Source organism: Coregonus clupeaformis, chromosome 9 (assembly GCF_020615455.1).
Source record: "Coregonus clupeaformis isolate EN_2021a chromosome 9, ASM2061545v1, whole genome shotgun sequence".
NCBI lineage: Eukaryota > Metazoa > Chordata > Actinopteri > Salmoniformes > Salmonidae > Coregonus > Coregonus clupeaformis.
Genome location: NC_059200.1, coordinates 2,133,969 through 2,153,569, shown reverse-complemented (window position 1 = coordinate 2,153,569; position 19,601 = coordinate 2,133,969). Strand labels below are relative to the sequence as shown.

Here is a 19,601-nt window from a genome sequence, read left to right as displayed (position 1 = left end):
AGTGTGTAAAGAACTGCAACGCTGCTGGGTTTTTCACACTCAACAGTTTCCCGTGTGTATCAAGAATGGTCCACCACCCAAAGGACATCAAGCCAACTCGACACAACTGTGGGAAGCATTGGAGTCAACATGGGCCAGCATCCCTGTGGAATGCTTTCGACACCTTGTAGAGTCCATGCCTGACGAATTGAGGATGTTCTGAGGGAAAAAAGGTGTGCAACTCAATATTAGGAAGGTGTTCCTAATGTTTTGTATACTCAGTGTATATTCAGTCAATAGAAAAGCAAGTGCCATTTAAGATTATTTAATTGAAACCGTAATATCAACTGGTTACATTATATCGGGGAACACAATCTTCAAAAAGGCAGTAACCTCAGCAGTGGCGCTTGCTTGTAGAAGAAGCCTATTGCTGTGCAATGGCATAGCTTTGTTTTGTTCATTTAGCAGACAAGACAGTCTTATTTCCAGAGCCCTTATCACAGTCAAGACACACCTATTTTATAGCACAAAAAGCCATGATGTAATATAACAGAATCAAATGGAACATAATAATTTTCCAAATGAAAACAGTTGCCAGTGTGAAGTGATGCGCATCTCATGCCTGGAACAGTTGTTCTCAAAAAGTGATCATTTGAAACGGGACTAAATCTAGCACGTTTTTTCAGGGTTACAAACCAAAATTCGATATACAGACATTCGATTTAGTTTATTCTGCCTGTTCTTTGGAATAAAACAAATTGATGAACAATTCCAAATTGAAAACTGCATGGTGATGAATTACGAGCATGACATCTGTTTGGTGAGTAGGCATATACAGTTGGTATAGAAAGTCACCACCCCCTTTCAAAATGTTCACCTTTTGTTGCCTTACAGCCTGAAATGAAAACACATCAAATCAGACTTTTATCGGCTTTATTTACACACAGTAACCCACAATAACCAAGTGGGGAAAAAAATCGAAAAAAAAACCTCTGAAAATTCATTACAAATAAAACAGTAAAATACCCGATTTGGATAAGTGAACACCCCCTCTTAGAATTGCAATTGCAAACCTGCTGAGGTATAACCAACCACGTTTCAGATCACATATCAAGCTAATTGGCTTCCATCTGTGATCAATTGTAGTGACTTTGATTAGTTCAAAATAAAATAAGTTGTTCATAGAGGACTCCACTGCTTAGTAGTGCAATTCAAAGCAAAGAATCCACTTTGGGCAGAAAGGTACTTTCAAAAGATCTACGAGATAAAGTTGTGGAAAGGCACAAGTCAGGGGATAGATATAAAAAGATTTCAAAGGCTCTGTCTATCCCTCGGAGCACAGTTAAGACCATTATTAAGAAGTGGAAGGCGTTTGACACCACCCAGACCCTGCATAGATCAGGCCTTCCCTACAAAGTAGATGACTGGGCAAGGAGGAGACTGATCAGAGAGGCTACCAAGAAGTCAATGCTGACTTTGAAGGAGCTTCAGGCCTTTATGGCAAAGACTGGTCAATGTGTGCATGTGACCACAATATCACAAGCGCTCTACAAATCTGGCCTCTATGGGAGCGTGGCAAGAAAAAAAACACTCCTCAAAAAACACAACATCAAGTCTCATTTGAGCTTTGCCAAAAAGCACATTGTAGATTCCGTGGCACATGGTCAGATTGAACTTTTTGGCCTGAACGCAAAACGGTATGTCTGGCAAAAACCCAATACATCTTTCCACCCAAAGAACACCATGCCTACAGTAAAGCACGGCGGTGGCAGCATCCTGTTGTGGGGGTGTTTCTCTTCAGCAGGGACTGGAGCACTTGTCAGGATAGAAGGGAAAATGGACAGTGCAAAATACTGACAGATTCTTGAGGAGAACCTGCAGCCCTCTGCCAGGAAGTTGAAAATGGGAAGATGGTTCACGTTTCAACATGACAATGACCCAAAGCACATTGCCAAAGCAACCGTACAGTGGCTGAAGGACAAGAAGGTTAATGTCCTTGAGTGGCCTAGTCAGAGCCCCGACATAAATCCCATTGAGAATCTGTGGAATGACGAAGAGTGCAGTCCATGAGCGGTCACCATGCAATTTGACTGAGCTTGAACAATTCTGCAAGGAAGAATGGGCAAATATTGCACAGTCTAGGTGTGCAAAGTTAGTAGAGACGTATTCAAAAAGACTTATGGCTGTAATTCAAGCATTTTTTTTTTTTTACATTTTACGTCATTTAGCAGACGCTCTTATCCAGAGCGACTTACAGTTAGTGCATACATAAAAAAAAAAAAAAAAATTATACTGGCCCACCGTGGGAATCGAACCCACAACCCTGGCGTTGCAAACGCCATGCTCTAACAATTGAGCTACCTCCCTGCCGGCCATTCCCTCCCCTACCCTAGACGACGCTAGGCCAATTGTGCGCCGCCCCATTGGTCTCCCGGTTGCGGCCGGCTACAACAGAGCCTGGATTCGAACCAGGATCTCTAGTGGCACAGCTAGCACTGCGATGCAGTGCCTTAGGCCACTGCGCCACTCGTGTGCGCCACTCGGGTGTTCACTTATCTAAATAGGGTATTTTACTGTTTTAATTGTAAATAATTTTCAGAGTTTTTTTTTTTTTCCCCCCACTTGGATATTGTGGGTTACTGTGTGTAAATAAAGCTGAAAAAATTCAGATTTGATATGTTTTCATTTCAGGCTGTAAGGCAACAAAATGTGAACATTTTGAAAGGGGGTGGTGACTTTCTATACCCACTGTACTTAAGGATTCTGATGAATATATGCTCTTTGTCTTAATCAAAATAATATTTTTGCATATTTTCAGTGTGGAACCTGTCTATGTTTAGTGGGGTTATAGCCTAGGCTAACCAATTCTAAATGGCATTAGCAGTTCACAAAATAGACGGGACGCAATTATTAAAAAACTGCAGCTCGTTGATTGAATACATATTTTCCTACTTCAATCAACCAGTCCATTTTGAATTTGTGTCATCAATTTGGCAAGGAATGTAGCTTGTGTATCCCATCAGTTAGATACGTTTTTATAGGCATTTATTACTGTAGGCCTAACGGAGCTTTTGTGTACACTCGGTATGTGTGTGTAGAGGGAGTGGTCGGAACGCAATTGAGTGAATTAGACATGGAGGGGAAAGGGAATTTAGGGAGAAGAACAGTGCGATGCTTGGCTTGGTTTATTTTTTGTTGTGCCCCGTAAATGCACATGTACAAATGGAACACTAGAGTAAAAACAAATGAACGTCGTCTTCAAGACAAAATTTCACTTGCCTGTTCGGACAGCCACAAATCACATTCCACCAAATAGTTTTACAGTATCAGATTTTTTTTCAATCTCTGGTTAAAGATTGAGCTTTGACATCCGTTTGAGTACTCGATTACTCATGCCCATCCCTAATATCTACCTGAGTACGTCTGAGGTCTGATTGGAGTCGAGAGGGTGGGAGTGTTTGCTGTGCAGCAGTTCATCTGATTGCACTGAAGACACGTGGAGGTGCAGAGAGGCCTGGGGAAAGACAAGACACACAGGAAGTCAGTGACAGGCCTAGCTAAACCATTCACACAGTAATAATAGAGCAAACAAAAGTCAGTCAATCGCTGATATCTGGAGCAAGGGAATACAATCTAGGTTAAAATAAAAGTATGTTTTAATTAACTATGAGTGTTTGATACTGAATCCAACCGCAAGCTTTAGTCTGTTAACTAATGTCAGTCAAAAACAATCCTTTTAAAAATGACCATTAACAAGTACTTCAAGGTGGCATTAGATAAGACATATTATAATCCAGGGCCCATATTCATAAAGCATCTCAGACTACAAGAATATTGATCCTAGATCAGCACTCATACTCTGAGACAATATGAAAACGGGCCCAGGAGTATGAGCGCAGATGTCTGACAGGTTTACCTTGAGGAAAAGGGGACACTGGTTCTGAGCTTGAGGGCAGGCTGACCAGAACCAGTCAGGTAGTGGGCCGGCTTTGGCTGTGGACACAAAGTATCCCAGGGCCAGGGGCTGCTGCAGGATGTTTGGAGCTTCATCGTGGGACTCCATCCGGTCTGTACTCTGGCCCTGGAAGGGAAGAGGAGGAGGAGGAGAAGGAGTTCATCTCTGGCTTGCAATAATGTCCACTGTAAAAGGCTTTTTGCTTTTTCATACATTACAGAACAACTGTTCAAGAAAACAGCACTAGCATTATCAATCCAGGCATTTATCCAAAGCCAAATCTACTTTAATAAGTTACTTTACTTAAATGTCATCTTTGTGTTCATCTTAAAGGGTCAATCTGCTGTTGAAACAATAACAAAGCGGTAACCTGCCACTGTTTTGGTATAAAGCTGGGTGATGGGGCTGGAGAAATGTAACTCTCAAATTCATAGACATATGAGATATGGATGCAAGGACTGACCATCCATGATATATCCATAATTATAAACTGGGTGGTTTGTGTCACGACTTCCGCGGAGGCTGCCTCCCCTCCTTGTTCGGGCAGGCTTCGCCGTTCGTCGTCACCGGCTTACTAACCACTGCCGCCCCAATTATCATCATCACATTTGTCTTGTCAATCACACACACCTGGTTCTAATCCCCTCATTAGTCCGTGTATAAGTGTTCCCTCTGCCCCCTTGTCCTTGTGGGTGATTGTTTGAATGTGAGAGTAGTGTAGCTCGGTGGAGGGTAGATATTTCCCCTGTGCCTATGTATTGTATGGAGAAACCGTTAAAGTGTATTGCCAGGGTAGATAGTTTCCCCTGTGCCTGTTTTGTTTGTCGCTATTCCAGCGTATTTTGTGTAACGAAGGAATAAACTCTGTATTCGGTGATTACCCTCCTGCGCCTGACTCCTTCCATCACACTCATCACAGAATCACCCACCCGCTATGGAGTCAGCGGGAGAAGAGCACATGCCTGGAGTCGTGGCACGATGCTGGCCAGCTTGGGGGAAGCGATGGATCGGGTTCTTCAGGTCGTCCAATGCCTGGAGAGGACAGGACCCGATCTGTCGAGACCAGCTGGTCAACCCGGATCCAGCCACCTATACCCCAGCACCTGGAGGGATCCAGATATTCCGACCACGGGCGTTAGATGGGACGGCGGCGCTCTGCCAAGGATTCCTCCTCCATCTGGAGCTTTATTTCTCCAGCATCAGGCCGGCGCCATCGGAGCGGGAGAAGGTGTCCGTCCTCGCTTCCTGCCTCTGTGGGAAAGCCCTGGAGTGGGCCAACGCGGTGTGGAATGAAGGAGGAGCCGCGTTGGAGGACTACGGGGAATTCGCTCGCCTCTTCCGGGCAGTCTTCGATCACCCGCCCGAGGATCGAGAGGCGGGCGAGCGGCTGGTCCACCTGAGGCAGGGGACGAGGACCGCGCAGGACTTCACGTTGGAGTTTCGGACTCTGGCAGCGGGGTCCGGGTGGAACGAGCGGGCCCTGATCGACCATTTCCGGTGCTATCTGCGGGAGGACGTCCGACAGGAGCTAGCCTGCCGGGACACGAGACTGGTGGACATGGCCATTCGTTTGGACAACCTGCTGGTAGCCAGAGGACGTCCTGGTAGGGGTCTGCCCGTTTCCACCCCAGACGACTCGGATCCCGAGCTGATGGAGCTGGGTGGAGCCGCCGTCCGAGAGAGCGGAGGAAGACAGCGACAGTGCCACTCTGGTGGCACGAAGGGACAGTACACCACACGTCGTAGTCAACGTTCTTTTGGGCCTGGAAGCGGCAGGCAGGGCACTCGTATCACCCCAGGTATCGAACACCCACACTCGTTCAGAGCCCTCTGCTGCGCACTGTACCCTACCTATCCACTTTCCCGATCACATGGTAGTTCCCCAGTGTAAGGCGCTAGTCGATTCAGGCGCAGCTGGGAACTTTATGGACAGGGCATTCGCAAGCCGTCAAGGCATTTCATTGATTCCCCTATCCATTCCACTCCCCATCAGAGCATTTGATAGTCGACCATTAGGGTCTGGGTTTGTTACGGAAGTCACTATACCAGTCACCATGATCACCCAGGAGACACATTGTGAGCAGGTTATTTTTTCGATTATTGAGTCTCCTGCTTTCCCTGTGGTATTAGGTATCCCTTGGCTAGCACTTCACAACCCCACCTTCTCATGGCCGCAGAGGGCTCTCACGGGGTGGTCGCGAGAGTGTCAGGGTAGGTGTCTAGGTGTTTCCGTTGGTGCAACCACGGTGGAAAGTCCAGACGGTACCTCCACCGTGCGCATTCCCCCCCGAATACCTCGATTTGGCGCACGCGTTTTCCAAGACGTGTGCGATTAAATTACCACCTCATCGGGCTGGGGATTGCGCGATAAACCTTCGGGTAGACGCTGTACCTCCCAGGAGTCATGTGTACCCCCTGTCGCAGGCTGAAATGGAGGCTATGGAAACATACGTCACCGAGTCCCTGGGCCAGGGGTATATACGTACCTCCACTTCACCCGCCTCCTCGAGTTTCTTCTTTGTGAAGAAGAAAGACTGCGGTCTGCGCCCGTGCATTGATTATCGATCACTGAACAAGGAGTCGATTAGATTTAGTTTTCCTTACCCCTCATTGATTGAGTCAATGCATGGGGCGCACTTCTTCACTAAGCTAGATCTCAGGAGTGTATACAACCTGGTGCGTGTTCGGGAGGGGGATGAGTGGAAGACAGCATTCAGCACAACCACGGGGCATTATGAATACCTGGTGATGCCCTACGGTTTGATGAATGCTCCATCCGTCTTCCAGTCCTTTGTGAACGAGGTGTTTCGGGACATGCTTGGTCGCGGTGTGGTGGTCTACATCGATGACATCCTGGTGTATTCCGCTACACGCACCGAGCATGTGTCCCTGGTTCGCAAAGTGCTGGCCCGACTGTTGGAAAATGACCTTTATGCCAAGGCAGAGAAGTGTATAGAGGGAGATCGCATTTCAGCCTTGCGTAATTGGCCGACTCCAACCACGGTTAAGGAGGTGCAGCGCTTCCTTGGCTTTGCCAACTACTATCAGAGGTTTATCCGGGGCTTTGGCAAGGTTGCAGCTCCCATTACATCCCTGTTGAAGGGTGGGCCGTCCCGGCTCCGCTGGTCTGCTGAGGCTGACCTGGCCTTCAGGAGACTGCGGGGTCTGTTCACCTCAGCCCCGGTACTGGCCCACCCCGATCCATCACTACCGTTCGTAGTGGAGGTGGATGCGTCCGAGGTAGGGATAGGCGCTGTCCTGTCCCATTGCTCGGGCACGCCACCCAAGCTCCGCCCCTGTGCCTTCTTCTCTAAGAAACTCAGCCCAGCGGAGCAGAACTACGACGTTGGTGATCGGGAGCTGTTGGCTGTTGTCCATCCTGGTCGTTGTGGACCGCTTTTCCAAGTCCTGCCGCCTCCTTCCTCTGCCCGGTCTCCCCAGGGCCCTGCAGACTGCGGAGGCCCTGTTTACTCACGTCTTCCGGCACTACGGGGAGCCAGAGGATATAGTGTCCGACCGAGGTCCCCAGTTCACGTCCAAGGTTTGGAAGGCATTCATGGAACGTCTGGGGGTCTCGGTTAGCCTGACCTCTGGGTTCCACCCCGAGTCAAATGGGCAGGTGGAACGGGTAAATCAGGATGTGGGTAGGTTCCTGCGGTCCTACTGACAGGACCGGCCGGGGAGTGGTCAGTATTCTTGCCATGGGCAGAATATGCCCAGAACTCTCTCCGCCACTCCTCTACTAATGTATCACCATTCCAATGTGTTTTAGAATACCAACCGGTTCTGGCACCGTGGCACCAGAGCCAGACCGAGGCTCCTGCGGTGGATGACTGGTTTCGGAGCACGGAGGAGACGTGGGACGCTGCCCACGTTCACCTCCAGCGCGCCGTGCGTCGTCAGGCGCAGTGAGGCCCCGGTCTTCGTACCGGGGGATCGGGTCTGGCTCTCAACCCTGAATCTGCCCCTCCGCCTGCCCTGCCGGAAGCTGAGCCCGCGGTTTGTGGGGCCGTTCAAAGTCCTGAGGAGAATCAACGAGGTCACTTATAAGTTGTTACTCCCCCCTGATTACCGTATTAACCCGTCGTTTCATGTGTCTCTCCTCAGGCCGGTGGTGGTTGGTCCGCTCCAGGAGTCTGAGGTACGGGAGGTTCCTCCACCGCCTCTGGACATCGAGGGGGCCCCGGCATACTCTGTCCGCTCCATCCTGGAAGCGAGACGTCGGGTGGGGGGCCTTCAGTACCTCGTAGAGTGAGAGGGGTACGGTCCGGAGGAACGGTGCTGGGTCCCGGTGAGGGATATCCTCAATCCCTCCCTGTTGCGGGATTTCCACCGTCGCCATCCGGCTCGCCCTGCTCCGCGTCCTCCTGGCCATCCCAGAGGCCGGGGTCGGCGCGCTGCTGGAGCTGCGCGTCAAGGGGTGGGGGTACTGTCACGACTTCCGCGGAGGCTGCCTCCCCTCCTTGTTCGGGCAGGCTTCGCCGTTCGTCGTCACCGGCTTACTAACCACTGCCGCCCCAATTATCATCATCACATTTGTCTTGTCAATCACACACACCTGGTTCTAATCCCCTCATTAGTCCGTGTATAAGTGTTCCCTCTGCCCCCTTGTCCTTGTGGGTGATTGTTTGAATGTGAGAGTAGTGTAGCTCGGTGGAGCTACTCGTACCATTTTGTGGTCAGGGTAGATATTTCCCCTGTGCCTATGTATTGTATGGAGATACCGTTACAGTGTATTGCCAGGGTAGATAGTTTCCCCTGTGCCTGTTTCGTTTGTCGCTATTCCAGCGTATTTTGTGTAACGAAGGAATAAACTCTGTATTCGGTGATTACCCTCCTGCGCCTGACTCCTTCCATCACACTCATCACAGTTTGAGCCCTGAATGTTGATTGGCTGACAGCTGTGGTATATCAGACCGTATACCACGGGTATGACAAAACATTATTTCTGTTGGTAACCAGTTTATAATAGCAATAAGGCACCTCTGGGGTTTGTGGTATATTGGCCATATACCACACCCCCTCGTGCTTTATTGCTTAATTATAGTTTTAACCATGTTTTGTGGTGATACAGTATAATTGTTTTTAGAATGACTGTTTACAAAGAAGTAAAGCCAGCTTATTTATTATCTGATGGGGGTACGACATTTAAACTAACCTCATGAGGCATTTATAAGTTATATTCTTCAATAATCAATGGGTATATTTCATTCATTTAAAAGTTTGAAAATGGATGTAGCAACTGCAGATTGCCCCTTTAAGTTCAAGGTATTTATTTTCTTCAATAAAGTATGTACTAGAGTACCTCTTATAGTCTACACAGGTGAGACGTGGTGTGGTGTGGTGGGCCTACCTTGCTGCCGTCTCCCCCCTGGTGGTAGTGGCCGCCGGGGGAGTGTACGGGCGAGGTGGTGGGCGAGGCGGGCAGGATGTTGATGATGTCAGGGTCCACCAGGTCGTTCTCCTGGTCCAGCAGGTCAAAGATCCCGATGGCGTCCGACCCATCTGGACAGAGGAGAAGAGGAGAGAGACTCAGAATAAGATATCAATTTTCAATATGGAGAGACCCATATGACGCAAAAAAAATTGTAAAATGAGGGAGGTGAGAATTTGAATAGCTCAAAAAACAATTTATTTCCAATGGACTAAATCAATTATTTTCAATAAGGATAAGACAAAGGTGAGAGTTGAGAGGTGAGGCCAGAGGGAAGAGCACAGGTACAGGAGACTCACCGGGGATGGGGTTGAAGGCGATGTCTATGTTGGTGTCAGTAGTGTAGTTGGAGCTGGCCACCTGGACGAAGGCTGAGGTGGGGAACACCAGGATGTGGGTGCAGGATGTGTCCTGAGGAGTGCTCAGCTGGGACGTCTGCATGTTCAGAGTGGTGCTGCGGCCAAACACTGAGCCTGTAGACACAGAGTCTGGAGAGAGAGCGAGGAAGTCAGGTTAATAATACGTTCATCTTCATTGAATCTATATTGAACGCATACAGTATACACGCAAATGGAAACGGGTGACATCTGCTATAGCTATCATCCATTAATCAGTCAATTAATTAGTAACAACATTTAATTAATGCAGCAAAAATGTAAGTGGTGCCAATAAAAGCAACCTCGATCTTTCAACTGGCCATTATTATTCAGTCCAGTGCTCTATTGTATTTTATAATTATCATCGGATCTGTGGAGTATAACCCACAATGTCTGGGTCAAAGCCAAGTCCTGGGAGAGGAGACATCCATCTCCTTTCACCAAAAACACTGGTCTGGAGGGACTAGTCCAGCCCCTCCTCATATACAGACGGAGACCCATATTATACACTGACAGTATGAATGGTCCATGCCAGTCTCCATCACATCACACAGAAATCAATGGAGTCTGAGAACCAGTGGTTTATGACTGAGAGAAGCAGTGTCCTCAGACCCATCAATCTGATAACAACATGGAGCGACATGCATTATGATAGGCTGCCACCATCCATCAGACACACGCATACGCACACTCACACACACACACACACAAAGGGTAGGAGAACGTAGTACCTGGCATGATGACAAAGGAGCCCTGAGGCTCCATGGCGACCAGGCAGGCGCTAAGGATGCTGGGCGTGTCAGAGGCAGAGATGCCACACATACGACACACCTCCTTGAGACGGCGACTCAGAGACTGCAGGTTCCTCCTGCTCAACAGAATACTCCAGTCTGGGACCGAGGCAGAGAGGGAAGAGAGAGACGAGTGAGTGAACGAGTAAGACAAGATAAACGCGAGAAAATAAACATATAACAGTAAAATAGAAGGCTCCACCTCACCTTTCAATTCGCCATGGCCCATTCTGCCCAGTCGACCAATCACCACCCTCCATGGCACTGATGTCATCTGCACCAGCCCCAAGCACCAATCCCACAGCTTCTGCAGGCCCGACCTCCGGGCAGAGCCTTTTTTCCTCCGCGCTCTGTGTCGAAACAAAAACACACACACACACACACACATTCTGTCACACACTGAAACCACAGCTGAACGTTTAACACAACACTTATTACTACAAATCACTAGAGTTGCCAGGTTGGAAGGAAAGTTGTAGATTGTTGATCTTGCAATATTCACTACTACACTTCATTATTAGACAGTTTTCATCATTACCTGGCATATCGTAAAAACGAAAAACTCAACGCAAAACAAACATTGTTTTGCTAAAAACAAAAACTGCTAGCTGCAGAAGCCTGCCATTTGTAATGCTCTGCTCTGCTTGAGGTTTGCTGACTCTAGATGGTGGTTGTAGTGGTGAGGATCATGATGAAGGTGTGTGCTGTCGGGTGGTCCCACCTGTTGGGCACGTCGATGCTGATGATGCAGGTCTCCAGCAGCTCTCCGTACAGGTCGGTGCAGGTGGCCAAGAGCCAGCGCTGGTCGTGGGACAGGCAGTAGCCCACAAACAGCACGTTGTACTTCTGAGAGGCCTCCCCGAACGTCTCCCCTAGCTCCGTCTGCTTGTCCTTGGTGGGCGCCAGGATGAAGGGAGGTGTGTATAGCCGCAAACACTCTGGTCTCTGTTGGGTGACGAGAGAGAGGGGTCAAAGGTTAGGGGTTATACAAGGGTCATGTTTTTTTAGGGAGAACATGTTTTGAAACTGGCAGGTACTACTTCAATTTGTCCAATAACTATAATAATTTTGCAACACGGTTGGGTACATTGTGCCCTACTGAACACAATCCAGGACTTAATCTATCTACTCTGGGACTAGAAAGACGTATGTACGAGAGTCACTGAGTTGGTTAGTCGTGAAAAAAAGTGTCACTACAGTTGTCCCCTCTCCCCACCCAAATCCCTGAAGAGATGACATTTATCCAGCTAGCTAAGTAGCTCAGAGTTTGTCTCTAGTACCCACTCCACTCCACTCCACTGTGTACAGGGGAAATGCAATGTAGTGGCTGGTGAGTGGCTGGCTGGCCTGGGAGAGTTAAATAGGATTGGGTGGCAGTCTAGGGCCTCTCCCTGTCGAAACCTGCAGCCTGGAATCCATTAGGGAGGTCACAGGGAGCTAGCCAAGCAGATAATGGAAAGAAAACTGTAGAGAAGGAAGAGGGTTATAAGTTCGATTGGTCTTGTTCCAGGACTAAGGGGGTTAGTATAACCCTCTCTCCATCTCAGTGCTCCCTCCCTCTCTCGCTGGCACACTACACATGGCCAGAGCAGAGGGCTGAGGAGCAGAGGGCTGAGGAGCAGAGGGGAGGGTCAGGCTATGACGGGGATGGGCAACCCTGGTCCTCAGGGGAGGTAGTGTCCGCTGATTTACTGCTCGCCCTGCCACTTCATTCATCCATTCAAGTCGATGCTTTCCCACACACCTGGTTTCCCCACTCTAAATCAAATCACTGATTCAGACACAGCTGTCCCTGTGGTCCAGACATGCCCATCTCTGGTGTAGGAGCTGCATAATATTAGTTAGGATCATATCAGGATAATGTTTGTCAGTGATGATTTGTGTACCTCTGTGCTCTTCAGTGCAGTGTCGATGGCCAGGCCAGGGCCAAAGCCGGTTAGTGACTTGACGTTGGTGGATCCGGGGAGGGGCCGCCTGCACTGGGAGAACACTGAGAAGGCCAGGGACTTGAGGTGTTGAGCGTAGATATGACGCTCCTCGCTCCTCACCGGCTGGAGCAGGTACTGGCACGGGATGATCTGAGAAGTGGATACCAACAGGTCAGCATACAACTCTTAACAAAACTACTGTACATTACATATAACGCTCTGTTCGGTCTTCTTTCATACCGATTGTCCTGTCTGACATCTTCAGCACTAAAGCAAAGTCTTAGCAACTATTAGTGATTACAAATATTTTATTCGAAATAAACAGACACTTCTTGACATTGCTAGAAACATTATTTCATCAACACACACTCACAGACACGCACACACACAGATTTGTGTTGAGGTTACCTGTACAGAGACAGCGTTGCGGATGTGTGGTGGGAGGAACTGGAGCATCTCCAGGTAGCAGCGCAGCAGGCCCAGGGTCCACACACTGGACCCTGCCTCAGGCTCCTCGTAGGTGAAGGGGTCCACAATGTACACCACGATGGCTGGGGGGTACGTGATGGCATGAGACTCTCCGTCCGTTGGCACACCCACCTTCTCTCGCTCCATGGTGCTGGGGAGGGGGACAAGAGCGAGAGGGAAGTTAGGACGAGGAATGGGGTTTCCCTCCAGGCACTGTGTGTGTGTGTGTGTGTGTGTACATATGAGTGAATACGGGCCCTGGTGTTGTAGCTACCTCTCTAGGGGTTCAGTGGGTGCCTGGGCCTGGCTGGCTGAGTCCCCCCCGGGGAGGCCTGTGTTCTGGGAACCAGCCTGCTGGCCCAGCTGCCCTCCCTGGGTGGCACCACCCAGGCCCTGGTTCTGCACGCCCATGGTCCCAAAGGGAGGGAAAGAGCTGGGCTTGGCAGACTGCATCCCGCTGCTGGGCTGGCTCCCTGATGATGCCGTGCTGTTGGCACTGTTGGCTACACCTGTGTTGTTGCTAGGCGCGCTGCTGCTGCTGCTGTTGTTGGGGAGGGAGGGGCCTCCGGGGTTCACTGAGTTTTGGGGGCCGGCCGAGGTGGTGGAGGAGGAGCCAGAGGATTGCATGGATGAGGATTGGCTGGAGGCGGGAGGGGGTGTGGGCTGTGCGAGTAGGGAGCTGTCTAAAGGCTGTGCGGCGAGGTATGGAGCTGAGGGGAGACAGGAGCAGAAAGCACAGGTTAACAATCTCATTCATAAGCTATGTGAACAACCTAGACTTTAGAAACCAATATATTTTAAAATATATTTAAAAATAGGCTTTTTGATCCAAATAGAAACCATGTTCTAAATCCTTGGCTATATGGGCATGGGGGGTACCGAAAGGTCTGACCCCGACCGATTCCCCAACCGTGTAGTCATTGGAACCTACCGAGGTCATAGCGGCAGACTTGAGCGTAAAGCTTGAGCTTGGCGAATGCGTCGCTGTTGCCACTGGCAGCCTTGAGGAACCAATCGCTGACGGGCTGCTCCGCCAGCTTCTTGGCAGCCGCTCCACCCACTCTCACGATGCCGTCCGGGTGGTCTTTTGAGATGGGGCGGTGTTGGCCCAGACGACATGACTGCAGGGCACATGGAGAGAGGGAGTAGGGATGGAAGGAGAAGAGGGAGGGAAAGAGAGGAGGGATGGAGGAATGGTTAGACAACAGCACAGGAATGACTTGGAGTGGTACAGAACTGAAGTAGACAGGCAATTGTTTATGTCATCAATACGTACACTAGGCTGGGATGTAAGCCTCTAGCAAGGTATGGGTCAATTCCATTTCATTCAAGAATTAAAAAGTGCCCTTTGTTTTAAATTAGCAGTTTTAAAAATGTTCACATTTACATTTCAATTCACTTCCCAAAATGTAAATGCAACATTAATGCAACCCCAACCCTAGCCTGGTCCCCCGATCTATGGTCATATCCTCTTAACCCTAACTCCTATGGTTACCTCGTAGACTGCGGCGAGGTCCCTGAAGAAGTTCTTGGCCCCCTGGAGCAGGGCCTCGTTATCGGGACAGACGACCAGATAGCCTACGTCCCTGTGGGAGCCGAAGGGGTCCAGCAGCAGCTTCTCCCAGTAGGGCAGGCCGAAGGGCGACAGCACCACAAAGTCATACTCATAACCCACCAGGAAGGTAGGGATGGGCAAGGGCTCAGGAGACTCATCTGTGCCTGATGAAAGGAAGAAGGGGGGAGGGGGAAGAGAAGGAAATATGGAGGAGGGGAGATGCAGGAGAGAGAAGAGAGGGTGAAGAGATGAGGGGGGCAGGAGTGAGGTGTGGAGAGTGGGGGGGATAAGAGAAGGTGAAGAGGAGGAGAGGAACAGAGTCAAGATAGTGAGTAATTACTTAAACAAGCCAGCGTGCCAACCGTCACCTCTCAGAGAAGGATTGAGAGCCCAAAGTGAACCCATCACAGCAGCAGCTTCTCTACTGAGCTGACATCTGGACTAGAGCAGTGACTGAGATGACTACTGATCTGCACCGTATCTGCCTATGTGAGCCTCTAGCTCTTGGAGCATTTAGTCCCTGGTGGATTACCGTAGGAGCCCCGTCCAGCCATCTTGTGGAACTGCTGCCAGGTGAGGGGTCCCTGAACGCCCCAGGAGCGCACCGTCCTCTTCTTCTGGATGGCATCCTGGAGTACAGGTTGGAGGGAGAGCAGCACCCGCAACACGTCCTGAGAGCACAGAGCACTGATGTCCACCGCTGGGGAGAGGAGGAGGAGGAGGGTTAGAGAGAGAATACACATAGCACTAGAAATCAACATACTGCTAACTGGCAGGAAAAATGAACAGACTGGTTTCTGTTGGTTAGTAATGCTTGCCAACTGATGCTCTACAAGGCCAAATGCAAAGAACAATTTATATTATCAGACATGGATTTTAAAGATGGTTAGAACAACAAAAAGGTGCTTTTCTTACCGTTTTGTTTGGACCAGTGGTGTAGACAGGTGCTCTTGACCAGGGCCTCGTCTACCTTGCCTCCTGACATGTTGTCCATGAACTGTCGGCCGTGCTCCAGGGCCATGTAGCAGTCGCTGTGGAAGTCCCTCTCCTCCACCCTCATACAGGCGGGCATTGGACATCCTCCTGCCCCCCGCGCTGCCAGGCTGTCAGGCTCCATCCCAGCGATGGGTGAGAAGGGGTTGGTGCACTGGTCCTGTAGCAGTAAGATCAGCTCGTCTGGTACCCTCTCCCCCCTCCCTCCTGCTCCTCCCCCTGTCCTCTCCAGCGAGTGTTGCCGCAGCGCCTCAAAGCGCTTCTCCGCCTCGCGGCTGACATCCGAGTCGCGTCCGATGATGTCCAGCTCGTCCTCCAGGAATAGGCCCGAGCTGTTACCGTAGCGGCGGTTGACGACGGCGCTGAAGCCGCAGGTGCAGGGGTACTGGGCCTCTCCTGTGGGGTCGTTTAGGTACACCCCAACGTCGGCCCCCTTGATGTTCATGTTGCACACGCAGATGCAGCAGCTGTCGAAGTTGCAGTCCTTGAAGAGGTTCATGACGGACTCAGAGAGGATGAGGGTGACGTACAGGCTGTGGGCCTCGGGGATGGAGGGCACGGTGGCAGGTTCCACTGAGTTGAGGGGTCGACAGGTGGAAGGGGTAGAGGCAGGCGAGTAGAGGTCCGGGTTCTCGTACTTGAGCGAGCCCTGGACACTGGCGGGCCCTCTGGGGGTGCGTGGGGTACGGGGAGTGCGTGGTGTGGGTGCGGAGAAGCGCGGGGTGGCTGGGGAGGGCAGGATGCCCGTACCACTGTTGCTGGGGGGGGCACTGTTGGACATGAAGGGCGTATGTGTCTGGGGTGTGTAGCTCTGGCTGTAGTCCTGGTCCATGGCACTGCCCACACTTGGGATGTTACTGTGGCAGAGAGAAGCGAGGAGAGGAGTCAGTCACACAACCCAGCCTGTGGGGACAATATGCTAGAGCAGGGATCATCAACTAGATTCAGCCGCGGGACAATGTTTTCTTGAGCGGATGGTCGGGGGATGGAACATAATTACAAATCATTTGTAGACTGCAAAAAGCCCAAACAGATACAATATTTGACTAAAACATAATTTCAAACCTTGCTTACATTTGTATAATTATGATCACGTCTCTCTATTATGCGTGGAAATACATAGGAACATATTTCCAAAATGTAAATCAATTGGAGCTGATTTCCTGGTGTTTTTACAGTTTTTTATGTCCAACAATGAAAATTCAACAACAACAAAGATTTGGGGTCCAAATAAAACCACCCGCAGGCCAAATTTGGCCCACGGGCCGCCTGTGCTAGAGCTTGATTCAAAACAACACAACAAACCAGAGTTTGGGATACAGTAACACAACAATCAACAATTCATTTCAGTATCAACTGAACCTCCATTACACGGCAGAGGTAAACAACACAACAACCATCAAGAGGGGGAATGGTAAACAAAAAAGCAGAGAAAAGTGGCTGCCTGGCTGTCTATCGGGGTATGCCAATGCCACTGCCACTGCGGAAGGCGCTGCCATTTGAAGCAGCCCCTCAATGAGGGAGAAGAGTCTATTTTTGGGCCTGGCGAGAGGAGGAGAGCAGCTGTGAGGAGAGCTGAAGAGGGAGGCGAGCACAGCACAGCACAGCCTGTCCCTGTCCATACGTAGGCTACTTACGTATGTGTGGGAAAGAAACAAATCCTGGCTGAACCTAAAGCAGTAGGCCCCTGCCTCCTCCCTCTCTCTCCACCCCTATACAGTGAACTACCTTTAATCAGGGCCCATAATGCACTATAAAGGAAATAGAGTGCTATTTGGGATGCAGCCCTTATAAGGCAGTAGGCCAGGTTAAGTAGTGAGGGTCGTAAAAGCAGCATGACCAGCTTATAGGGCTTTCCCATGACTCCATTATAACCTGGGACTTTACAGCCGGTCTTAGCACTCTGCAGGCGCCCTGCTGGGAACAGAGGCCCCATCTATAACCCCCTCTACCCAGACAGAGAGGAACAGCAAGGTCCTAAATTTTTACTTTGTCATCATTTAGCAGATGCTCTTATCCAGAGCGACTTACAGGAGCAATTAGGGTTAAGTGCCTTACTCAAGGGCACATCGGCAGATTTCCCCCCCAGCTAGTCGGCTTGGGAATTCGAACCAGCAACCTTTCGGTTACTGGCCCAACGCTCTTAACCGCTAGGTTACCTGCCGTCCTCTAAGCCCTTAATCAGGCGGGCCCCAATCTCCAGCCCCAAACTATGCAGAGAGGTACAGCTATAATCATACAGCCATATATTTTGGAAACATTTACATATATTTTTGACATTACTTATAAAAAAAAGAACTTCAAATCCCTAAATAGCCACCATATGGCAATTACACTACTACGAATAAGGTCCGCAACTACAGTACTACACATTGGGTGTTTTGTTTTTGTGGTCTGTAAAATGGTTGATAATATACCAGGCTCAGTACTGTGGGTTAATAATCCTCACCTTCAATCACCACCATGCTTTCTACACTCATCTCCCGTCCTCTCTCTCCTGATTCAATCAGCCATGCATGAGGAATGGAACAGGCTCCTCAGGGGATAGGGGGATAAACCCAAGTGTGTGTGTGTGTGTGTCTGTATCCTTTAAGTCTAAATTACACTGCAGCTTCAGTATCCCTCAGCACAGATGAGCATTACAAATTGTAAAAAAAAAAATCCTTGGAGCAGCTGGGAAAATCTCCATTGGTTCCACAGGCTTTAGGAGCAGAGGAGAGGGTCTTGAGACAATCAGCTAGCCACGCAGACAGACAGCCCTCCCATAGCAGATGGGCCACTAGCAGTCAGGCATTCAGAAAAAGCTCCCTGGTTATGAGTGGTTCATATAGAGATTGATTGATTTACTATATCAGATCATTAAAATGCACAACCACACACCAATGCAATGGCAGGTGAGGAGATAGGTGGTTTCAGGACTATGTACTTGAAGGAAATATGTTTACCTGTCTTTGTTGAGGTAGGCCATGGCAGGCACATGGGGGTGGTTGAGCATCTCCAGTTTGCCCGCAGTGGTCCAGCTGGGCCTGTAGATGCACTCGTCTGGCAGCTTGATGGGGGGCAGACACTGGCTGGGCAGGGTCTTGAGGGGGGCAAACATGGAGCAGCCCACAAACGCCTGGCACAGCTCTGGCTTGTACACAAATGAGAAGTCCTGAGGGGGAGAGACAGGGAAGGGTGGGGTTAGACCATGTGCTGTATGTACACTGATGGCAATCCAAAGGCTACAGTGCTATGACTTCGATTTACTTTTTCATTTCACATTCATCCTTATTGTAACTCATTTGGCATGGTTAGGCTAGAACACACAAGCAGTCCTAAGTTCAGCAACAGTTAGGTGATGCAGAGGAATTATCCATGACTCCTAAGCAGGGTCAGATAAGGGGTCAAGTTGAAAATTAGGGGCCAAACACACCTTGATATCCTGCGGCTTGGGGCTGCAGTAGCCCTCCTCCACCTCGATCTTGAAGTGTCCCCCAAAGAACGAGGTACCGTCCAGGTTGGTCATGCCCTGTCCGGCCTCCAGGCCGCCATACTCCTTACTGCCCATGTTCATGGGAGAGTAGCCCATGATGTGCTGTTCCAGGCTAGGAGGAGTGGGGAACATCTGGTGCAAATCTGCCGAGCCTAGAGAAAGAGGGAGGAAAGGTGAGAGAGAGGAATAAATGAAGAGAGAGAGCGAGAGAGAGAGAGAGAGAGAGAGAGAGAGAGAGAGAGAGAGAGAGAGAGTGACAACAACAAGTGAAGATCTGAAGCTCAACAGGTACGATCAACAGTTTGACAGTCTAACTGCTGGGGCAACAAGCACCTTGTTTCACACACACAGCTATAGACTAGTCACATAGAGAGGTAGATAATGAGACACTTGTTCCTGCCCCAAGGCTCAGAGCTGTCTGTTTGGAGTGGAGCAGGGTCGCTCTGACAGCCAGTGACTTCAGTTTAACTCTTATCGCCACAAGGGGGCGCAACTTAGGTAAACAACATCTTTCTGAGCCTGTATGAATCAAGCGTCTCAGAGTAGGAGTGCTGATCTAGGATCAGTTTTGCCTTTTGCCTTATGAACATGGAGACCTGACATTTGTTCGGCACTCCTGCTGAGATGCCTGATACATAAGGATCCT

At 49.8% G+C, this 19,601-nt stretch overlaps 1 protein-coding gene across 1 annotated transcript in view; it reads right to left on the bottom strand.

The window, feature by feature from the left end:
- The window catches only part of LOC121573563 (mediator of RNA polymerase II transcription subunit 13-like), a 109,905-nt gene that overhangs the window by 1,838 nt on the left and 88,466 nt on the right, over positions 1-19,601 (bottom strand). Inside the window, exons 14-29 of the mRNA XM_045222449.1 lie at positions 18,896-19,107; positions 18,426-18,634; positions 15,403-16,337; positions 15,020-15,187; positions 14,428-14,651; positions 13,864-14,053; positions 13,207-13,642; positions 12,873-13,083; positions 12,423-12,614; positions 11,258-11,481; positions 10,744-10,886; positions 10,477-10,635; positions 9,668-9,856; positions 9,288-9,439; positions 3,896-4,060; positions 3,393-3,493 (exon numbers count right to left, since the gene is read on the bottom strand). Coding sequence (XP_045078384.1) covers positions 3,393-3,493; positions 3,896-4,060; positions 9,288-9,439; positions 9,668-9,856; positions 10,477-10,635; positions 10,744-10,886; positions 11,258-11,481; positions 12,423-12,614; positions 12,873-13,083; positions 13,207-13,642; positions 13,864-14,053; positions 14,428-14,651; positions 15,020-15,187; positions 15,403-16,337; positions 18,426-18,634; positions 18,896-19,107 — 3,910 coding nt within the window. The remainder of the gene's footprint in view (positions 1-3,392; positions 3,494-3,895; positions 4,061-9,287; positions 9,440-9,667; positions 9,857-10,476; positions 10,636-10,743; positions 10,887-11,257; positions 11,482-12,422; positions 12,615-12,872; positions 13,084-13,206; positions 13,643-13,863; positions 14,054-14,427; positions 14,652-15,019; positions 15,188-15,402; positions 16,338-18,425; positions 18,635-18,895; positions 19,108-19,601) is intronic.